The sequence below is a fragment of the Erpetoichthys calabaricus genome, chromosome 4, assembly GCF_900747795.2.
Source record: "Erpetoichthys calabaricus chromosome 4, fErpCal1.3, whole genome shotgun sequence".
In the NCBI taxonomy this organism is placed as follows: domain Eukaryota; kingdom Metazoa; phylum Chordata; class Cladistia; order Polypteriformes; family Polypteridae; genus Erpetoichthys; species Erpetoichthys calabaricus.
In genome coordinates this window covers 141,266,806-141,277,129 of record NC_041397.2, presented here as the reverse complement: position 1 = coordinate 141,277,129, position 10,324 = coordinate 141,266,806, and the positions used below count along the sequence as shown (strand labels likewise).

The 10,324-nt window shown below is 38.4% G+C and overlaps 1 protein-coding gene across 1 annotated transcript in view; it reads right to left on the bottom strand.

Moving 5' to 3' along the window:
• Positions 1-2,111: 2,111 nt before the first annotated feature.
• chmp2ba (charged multivesicular body protein 2Ba) overlaps positions 2,112-10,324 on the bottom strand; it is a 100,479-nt gene continuing 92,266 nt past the window's right edge. The window contains exons 5-6 of the mRNA XM_028799850.2: positions 6,481-6,587; positions 2,112-4,823 (exon numbers count right to left, since the gene is read on the bottom strand). Coding sequence (XP_028655683.1) covers positions 4,710-4,823; positions 6,481-6,587 — 221 coding nt within the window. The 3' untranslated portion in view covers positions 2,112-4,709. The remainder of the gene's footprint in view (positions 4,824-6,480; positions 6,588-10,324) is intronic.

Below are 10,324 nucleotides of genomic sequence, written 5' to 3'. Positions count from 1 at the left end.
ACCAGAGAATTTTCTTTCTCATGGTCTGAGAGTCCTTCAGGTGCCTTTTGGCAAACTCCAGGTGGGCTGCCATGTGCCTTTTACTAAGGAGTGGCTTCCGTCTGGCCACTCTACCATACAGGCCTGATTGGTGGATTGCTGCAGAGATGGTTGTCCTTCTGGAAGGTTCTCCTCTCTCCACAGAGGACTTCTGGAGATCTGACAGAGTGGCCATCGGGTTCTTGGTCACCTCCCTGACTAAGGCCCTTCTCCCCTGATCACTCAGTTTAGATGGCCGGCCAGCTCTAGGAAGAGTCCTGGTGGCTTCGAACTTCTTCCACTTACAGATGATGGAGGCCACGGTGCTCATTGGGACCTTCAAAGCAGCAGAAATTTTTCTGTAACCTTCCCCAGATTTGTGCCTCGAGACAATCCTGTCTCAGAGGTCTACAGACAATTCCTTTGACTTCATGCTTGGTTTGTGCTCTGACATGAACTGTCAACTGTGGGACCTTACATAGACAGGTGTGTGCCTTTCCAAATCATGTCCAATCACCTGAATTTACCACAGGTGGACTCCAATTAAGCTGCAGAAACATCTCAAGGATGATCAGGGGAAACAGGATGCACCTGAGCTCATTTCGAGCTTCATGGCAAAGGCTGTGAATACTTATGTACATGTGCTTTCTCTTTTTTATTTTTTAATAAATTTGCAAAAATCTCAAGTAAACTTTTTTCACGTTGTCATTATGGGGTGTTGTGTGTAGAATTCTGAGGAAAAAAATGAATTTAATCCATTTTGGAATAAGGCTGTAACATAACAAAATGTGAAAAAAGTGATGCACTGTGAATACTTTCTGGATGCACTGTATGAGCGCTATACAAAAATATACTGAAATGAAATGGAGGATAACACAACCATGCACACACAAGTCATGTCCATATGCATGGATTTCTATCAATCTTTGGAGACCCTCTAAATATGCCTAAAGTACAAGGCAATCTAATTTTCAAAGAGCTCTCAAGTTTGGAGACACTGACAACAAAACAAGCCCTGCACAGGTTTACCAGTTCCGTGTACAGAACTTGGGACACACACATCCACACTCAATCACGGTGGACAAGTTTACAGTCACAAATCAGAAACGGCCAACTGATTTACAATGTGACAATATTAAAACCAATATAGTTGTAAGGATCACTGAGATAAAAAAAGCCCTCCAACCACGGCAAGATCACAATCCTGATGGGTTAAATCATATTATTATTATTTTATATTAATAATACTTTAATGAGGTCTATTTTCACAATGCCATGAAAGTTAATTCCATAACATAATCTACTGGTTAGTAAGCCAAACACTCTTGGACAACTCTCTGGTGTTTAGAAATCCAACAAATTGTGTGTTTAAACTCAGAAATTACAAAGGCATACCTATGCTGTCTTACAATATTCTTTGTTAACAAATTAATTACAGGCCCCTTCATTTATTTTGATGCAAGACAGTTAACTAATTAAAGTGATTTATTAAGCAAAATTTCAGCAGTCATTTCTACCTAAGACAGCAACACATTTATCTTCTAAATTCAATTTTTTATTAATTTCCTTCAAATAGAGAGAGATGGCAAAGGTTTTCAAAATGATGATTTGATGAAAAGTGAAACTTAAGGAAACCAGATTCTATGCACTATACAGTACATTTAAAAAGTACAACTGAAAGCTTGCTACATTATTGAAATGGTAACAGAAAGAATGTTTAAAAAATTCCAACAGCCGCCAGATTTTATTTATTATGGAGGGTTTGCTTAGAGAAAACTGGAAGAAAAAAAAAAGATTAAAATGACATTTAGCACAACTGTTGGTTTTAATGTTCCTTACTACAATTTTGTTTAGCTGATGAAAACAGAAATAGCTTTCAGTCAGCATTTCTGCAACAAGATGTATAACATTTTATTTACAAATCAAAACTTAATTAGATGTGCACAATTTCCTAACAAATCAATTTGCAAAAGCAGTTTAAAAAGCAGAAGGTGTATGTTTAACCTAAAACGAAGAAAGGAATGAACAGCACATTAAAATAGCCATTCTATGCTTTTTGTAAATAGCAAATAGAAAAAAAAATAAAATCACAATTCAGGCACAAAAAAGATTTTATTATGCAACATTATTTATGTACAATATGCAAATAAAAAAAATTCTGGTAGTGTTAAAAAGAAGAACACAAAGCAGTATTATAAATGCAAACACAAAATACATAATAAATAAAAAATGCCTGACATACAGATCAAAAAGGTTGGATGCTAGCTTCTGAACAAGAATAAGGCAACTTATTGCAGAAAACTTTTCACAGTTTTCTTTATTGAGGTCAAATCCTTAAGGACCTAAAATGGTAGAAAACCACTGAGTATACATTGCCAAAAAACAAACAGTAAAATATTGTTTAGTACAAGCTATGGATGCATAATTTACAATACAGCCTGTGGAACAAAAGGATCCAGGGATTTAGTTTCATCTATCATATAATAAGGTTGAAAGACAAGGCCTATGGAAGATAGCATACATATGTACAGTATTTTCAGAGCTATTTGATATCAAATCCATTCTCACTCCTATTGCGTATAATGACTGTAGCTGTACAAACCTGCCAGGATAGAATGTGTGAGGGCGGCAAAAAAAAAAAAAAAAAAAAAAAAAAAAGGTAATTCTTCCACTTGCACTTGTTAAAAACTTTTTACACTTGAGCAACTGTCTGTTCAAAATTGACTTAATATAGCGTGAAAGAGTACTGCAAAGTAAGGATATTTCCTCCTAACTCACAATTTTGAAATATTTATTAAAATGTAATTAATTTTTAGATGCAATAATTTATACACATATATTATGAGCAATTGCCATAAAGTTATAACTTAATCGAAACTTCTGATATTTTTCGAATCAACTGAAGTAATACAAGCACTCTTTAAAATCATGTTGACTAATGAAAATTAAAAGTGATTTCTATAAACAGAAAAATAAAACCTTATTTGGATATTATTAAGGGAAAACGCTGGCACAGTGGTTAATGCAGCTGTCTCACACTCTCAAAATGCTGAATTAATTTCTCAATACTATTAAATGTTTTTGTAGAATCTGCATGTTCTTCCTTATCTAAATTGTTTACTATTATTTTTTCTCACTTTCTATGGTTGTGCATATTTCTCGAGTAAGGACCAGTATGGCAAAAACATACTGGTGTATGCCCCATCCCAATTCTGCAAGAATTTAGTAGTGCAAAATAAACTAAATATCTTTATTTTTTTTAAATATTAAAATGTTTTTGCTCCCTGCTCAAAAAAGATTCTTTTTCCATTTCCAAGTCATTAATTTTCTGGGGTAAACAAACAAAAATAAGCCATCTGAAATGACAGGTGAAATGCTAACTGAAGAAACGTTTGAAGCTGATACTTTCAAAATTTGTATTCACTCTTTTGGTAACTTGCACATCAAGGCAGTCAAGCTTTAATATGCAGTTTAATCCACTGTTTTGTTTTACTCACAAAATAAAACTTGCTACCTCAGACCAAACTGATGCAGAAGTCTCTCAATTATTTAAGTCTTTTAACCTAAATATGGAGGATATTAAATATGCTTTTTAGTGCTTAAATGATGTTACATAGTTTCCCTAAGGCACATATACTGTTATTACTGAAATACTAACAACTTAATTTATGATAGTAAACGTTTAAGCATTCATACTTCCAACAAGGGATTCAAAACACATTTTTGGTGAAAGACAGCAGTGTACAGAATACCTTTGCTTTAGTTTCACAACCACAAAAATCAAGAAAAAAGAATAAAAAAAATGCAATAACAATTAGTTTCACACCCAAATATATCAAGCAAAAACATAGTCAAAATGTAATAACTATTAATAATAAGAAACAAAATATATAAATAAAAGTAGCCAACTGCTTCAACTATTTGCAAAACAGAAACCAGAGGTTTACTTCATGATTTTGTTAGGGTTACTTGTTATTTTCAAGTGTTATAAAATAACACATCCCACAACTGAATTCACAGGAGGAAACAGGTAACCAAGCATATTTGCCTAATATTATGTCCAACTTTGACACATTCAGCATGGTCTAGATGTTTCACTTACACATTTATATTTTACTCATGGAAAGTCTTGTAAATATGAAATTAGACAGAAAGCCATGCTCAACATCCAATTTCCAGTTAATGTATACATCCATTCTATCTAATAAAATACAGATATGTAATTTAGAAACAAATGTCTTTGTTTCAAATTGGCATCAAATCTGACAAGTGCTTGCCAACATGTCTGCAGATTTCAGCTTGGTACACAGTAAGCAGGTCATTCTTCGTTTGACTTGGTCTGTTAAAGACTGCTTATTCTATGAATCCTCAAAAACATTCACTTGAATTACTCACTCAAGTTCAAGAGTCATTAAAATATGACCCCACATTGAAAGCAATGTGGGAATGATTCTGAGTTTTCATTTTTTTTTTTTTTTTTGCTGCCCAGCATTAGCAATAGCCTATTGTAATTCCTTCAAAATTCTTTAATCACATACTTAACAGCGATTGTATTATTTTTATTATTATTAGCATTACACAAACCCTTTTTACCAGACTTAACACCCATTAAGTAAAATTAAAGGATCCACCCTGCTCAAGCCAGATGCTTTAGAAACATTCACATCTTTGCAAAACAGCAGACGTGCAGATTAATCTACACCAAGAGCCTTTAGCTGTCTCTCAATCTCTTCATCAGAAATCGTAGCAGTTTTAGATGTCGATGCTGTGGGCATGTTTCTGCCTGCTGAAGGGGCATTTGCCATCTGGGAGAATAAAAAAATGCATTTATTACCAGGCAGTAAATGTACATCCATTAATTATTTCCCCTAAGGCTGATGATAGAGACTCACTAAAGAGTACCAAAAGTTTTTCAAGCAGGTTTAGTGGCACAGTACAAATAGCATTTCATTCAAGGAAACTGTAGACACAAATACATTATCTTTTATAGCAGAAGACAATTTCTTGTTCAACTAAGAAAAGTGATATATTCTTCGCTAAAGAGATTCTGTATCTTTTAGTTGTCCGACATGTTATCATCAGTACTACTTACTACATAGTACAGACATCAGTTAACAAAGTTGTAGGTAATTACAGTTAACAAATGGATATCTCTCCTCACATTGTGCCTCCCAAATCCAGGTTAGTTTTCTTATTTCACTTTCTACATTGTTTGTACTGCAGCTATCAATCATTGTTTCAAAACACAAGCATTATTAAATAGAATTGTATGTAAAAAAATCAGAAGCATGAAAGATTATTTTCTGGTTTTGGTCTATGCTTTGGTAATGGCAGACCCCTGAACCTAATGTTTGTAGATTTCAAAGGGGTTTTGGTAGGGATGACTCATATCCAGAATCAGACATTCAGGATCTGGATGTCAAATTAGATAAACAATGCTTACAATGTCTCAATGATGTACCATGACAAACGCTCCCCAGAATTAAGGTAAAACCTTTATCTGCATTATGTGTGTCTATGTGTGTAAATAAAGTATAAAGTATATTTAACGAAAAACAAAAGTCCATAATAATTCACTACCCCACTTTCTAGAGAGGAGTGATCTGAAGCCTCACTGAAAGAACAGTAACTAAAATATAACTTGTCCTCATGTTTGTTTGTATTTTGTAGTTTCTTTCTAAAATCAAAATTGTTCTTAAATGAGAACAAAATCCAAAAAAGCTGTTCTTACTTTTATTTAAGGTTACAATAAATTTGTTTTGCCTACTGTTTCACTAGCCAAGACCGGTCCTATTCATAGGAGTGACATTACAAAGGAGTGAAACCTCAGATATAAATTTCAAAGGAGTGACAACCATCCAACCAACCATCCAAGTGGTAGGTGAGGCAACAACAATTTTTTTGGCGAGCATACTTTCAGTTGTGTTCCTGCTGTCTGTTGAAGCAAGATAATAATGGATGAATATCACTTTGTAAAATCCCAAATGGGTAAAGATAAGCTAGCATTCAGAGGATACATCTACCAACACCAATAATCCCGAAACAACAATCATTATTTCCGGTGCGAGGACAAAAATTGTAATGGTTCTGCAACCCTTTGTGGAGCACCAATTTTCAATTTTTGTTTTTTTTTTAAATAAAATTTTTATCATAATTTGTCACTCCATCGTTAAGTTACTCCAATAAAATGTCACTCCTTTAATACGGTATTTATGTCACTCCTATGAAGTGTCACTCCTTTGATACAGACCCGCCAAGACAACCGAGTGCGGATATTTTGACAAATAAGTTCTTAGGAAAAATAGCAATAATAATAATAATAATTCATTACATTTATACATCGCTTTTCTCAGTACTCAAAGCAATAGCCGGTATCTGAGCTCAAAACTGTTCTGCACTGTTCAGTCTTGAATTTTTACTCTAGCAAAACATTTATGCTTAATAAAAATGTAATTATCCTACCTTTCCAGAAATTTCAATGCCAATCTCATCTAGAACCTGGTTTACAATGTCTTGCGATTCTTCTTCATCCCCAGATTCGTCGAAGATTTCATCCAAAGTATCATTAACTACATTTGAAAGCAGAAAACAAATACAAAATATTCAAACGTTGAGTTTTTATAAAAACATTAGATAAATATCTATACAGATTAAAAAAGTGTGATACACACTCTGGTAGAAACGCACTCTGGTAGAACACCTGTCTTGCATAACTGTATAGGGCAAAGCTCACAACCTAAAAAAAATGACCCCACAAAAAATAAATGCAATATTTTCAGAGGTATGTACATTTCAAGATGAAATATTAACTGTACACACTTGTTAAAATGACTCAGGTGCCGCCGAGAGTGGCAGCCTTTTCAGCAGCTCCGTGCATGACTTTATATTTCTACCTTTTTTTCTCTTTTTTTATTGATCACTCCTATCACTTTCTTTTATGTGGATTCGTTCCCTGGACACTTTTACTTTTATAACGTGGACATGGATTTTTACACACCGAGACTCGTCTATTCAAGTAGTCAACTTCAAGCGTTGAGAACAAATGCCAGTGTCGGTGTGGTTCCCTATTTACCCGACGAGGTAAGAAGGCGGTATCGTGGCAGCAGATCCGGCACTAAGCTAAAAATGAAGCGGCTTGCGAGAAAGTGGCGTTTTAAGCCTTCGATACCTTCTTTGATCCTGGGAAATGTGAACTCAATATCAAATAAGATCGACGAACTGGCTGCGCTGGTGAAAAATGTCGGGACCTACAGAGAATGCAGTTTGTTGTGCTTTTGTAAAACGTGGCTAACTATCACCATCCCAGATGCTAACGTGGAGCTACCCGGGTTTAGCACAGTTAGAGCGGACAGAGATGCAAGTACCTGTGGGAAGCACAAAGCAGGAGGTGTAGCTCTCTATGTCAATACAAGATGGTGCAACTCTGGACATGTTAACGTGAAAATCTCCACTTGCTGCTGGGACATCGAACTGTTGGCCGTAAGTTTGCGTCCCTATTACTTGCCCAGAGAGTTTGGACACGTCATTGTTGTTATTGTTTACAACCCTCCTCGGGCCGACGTGAAGGTAGCGAGTGACATCATCCATTCTGCTGTTGGCAAGTTACAAACGCAGCACCCTGAGGCACTTGAGCTAATCGCTGGAGATTTTAACCATGTGACGCTGGACAAAACATTACCTGCCTTCTCCCAGTATGTGGACTGTAACACCTGGGGAAATAAGACTATTGATTTACTGTATGCAAACATTAAAGACGCATACAGCACCACCCCGCTGCCTGCGATTGGGAAAGCAGATCATAACCTGGTTCTGCTTCAGCCTCACTACACACCAAGAGTGAGAGAGCTACCTACAACCACACACTCATTCCAGAAGTGGTCCCCTCAGGCAGAGCAGGCTCTGAGAGACTGCTTTGAAACTACGGACTGGGATATCCTGCAGGGATCTTATAGTGAGAACATTGAGGAGGTTGTTGACTGCACTACTGACTACATCAACTTCTGTATGGACATTGTAGTTCCAGTAAGAACAGTACGCTGCTATGTTAACAACAAGCCATGGATTAAGTGACATCAAGGGCCTTTTGAACCAGAAGAAAAGGGCCTTTAAAAGCGGTGATCAGCATGAGCTCAAGTGCGTGCAGAAGGAACTCCGAGTCCAGCTCAGGGCAGCGAAGGAGCAGTACAGGAAAAAGCTGGAGCAGAAGTTGCAGAATAACAGCATGAAGGAAGTGTGGGATGGGATGAAGATCATCACTGGCTGCAGCTCAAAGCGGGGTGCCACCATCGAGAGAGACGTGAAGAGAGCAAACCAAAGAAACAACTTCTTTAACAGGTTTGACCACCCTTACCCACTCTCACCTCGGAGTACTGCACCCTCCACCCATCCTTCTGATACCAGCATAGGAGAGACATCCCCACACACAATTATAGAAGCGCAGGTGAGCAGAGAGCGGAGGAAACTTCGTGCCAGCAAAGCAGCGGGTCCAGATGGAGTATCGCCACAACTGCTGAAGGCCTGTGTGCTGGAGCTGAGGAGTCCTCTACAGCGCATCTTCAACCTGAGCCTGGAACAGGGGAGAGTCCCGAGGCTTTGGAAAACATCTTGTATCACTCCAGTCCCAAAGGTATCACGTCCTAGTGAGCTGAACGACTTCCGGCCTGTCGCTCTGACGTCACATGTGATGAAGACCATGGAGCGGCTGCTGCTTCACCACCTGAGGCCACAGGTACGCCACGCCCTCGACCCTCTGTAGTTCGCATACCAGGAGAAGGTGGGAGCGGAGGATGCCATCATCTATATGCTACACCGATCCCTCTCCTACTTGGACAGAGGCAGTGGTGCTGTAAGAATTATGTTTCTGGACTTCTCTAGCGCCTTCAACACCATCCAACCTATGATCCTTAGGGACAAGCTAACAGAGATGGGAGTAGATTCATACCTGGTGGCATGGATCGTGGACTATCTTACAAACAGACCTCAGTATGTGCGTCTCAGGAACTGCAGGTCTGACATTGTGGTCAGCAACACAGGAGCGCCACAGGGGACTGTACTTTCTCCGGTCCTGTTCAGCCTATATACATCGGACTTCCAATACAACTCGGAGTCCTGCCATGTGCAAAAGTTCGCTGATGACACTACTATCGTGGGCTGCATCAGGAGTGGGCAGGAGGAGGAGTATAGGAACCTCATCAAGGACTTTGTTAAATGGTGCGCCTCAAACCACCTACACTTGAACACCAGCAAAACCAAGGAGCTGGTGGTGGATTTTAGGAGGCCTAGACCCCTCCTGGACCCCGTCATCAGAGGTGACTGTGTGCAGAGGGTACAAACCTATAAATACCTGGGAGTGCAGCTGGATGATAAATTGGACTGGACTGCCAATACTGATTCTCTGTGCATGAGAGGACAGAGCCGGTTATACTTCCTTAGAAGACTGGCGTCCTTCAACATCTGCAATAAGATGCTGCAGATGTTCTATCAGATGGTTGTGGCGAGTGCCCACTTCTACGCCGTGGTGTGCTGGGGAGGCAGCATTAAGAAGAAGGACGCCTCACGCCTGGACAAACTGGTGAGGAAAGCAGGCTCTATTGTAGGCATGGAGCTGGACAGTTTGACATCCATGGCAGAGCGACTGGCGCTCAAAAGGCTCCTATCAATTATGAAGAATCCAATGCATCCATTAAACAGTGTCATCTCCAGAGAGAAGAGCAGCTTCAGCGACAGACTGCTGTTACTGTTCTGCTCCACTGACAAGACTGAGGAGATCGTTCCTCCCCCAAACTATGCGACTCTTCAAGTCCACCCAGGGGGTGGGGGGTCAAACGTTAACATTATTCAAAGTTATTGTCTGTTATACCTGCATTTTTATTACTGTTCAATTTAATATTGTTTTTGTATCAGTATACTGCTGCTGGAGTATGTGAATTTCCCCTTGGGATTAATAAAGTATCTATCTATCTATCTATCTAAAATTACAAATTGAGAATAAACTATAGACAATCAATTCAATCAATTCAATTCAATTTTATTTGTCATTTAGCAGAACATCCAAGATGTGCTGCAGAAAGAAAATACGATGCACAAGACATTAATAAAAACACATAGTTAAAATCAGCCTACAATAAAATACTAAAATGCTTCATTTAAAAGACGAACGGCAGTAGGAAAAAAACTGTTTTTAAACCTGGTAGTTCTACATTTCAGGCTGCGGTACCTTCTGCTTGAGGGCATGAGGGAAAAGAGTTCAGAGGCAGGATAAGTAGGGTCTCTAGAAATCCGCACAGCTCTGGCCAGACAGCGTTGT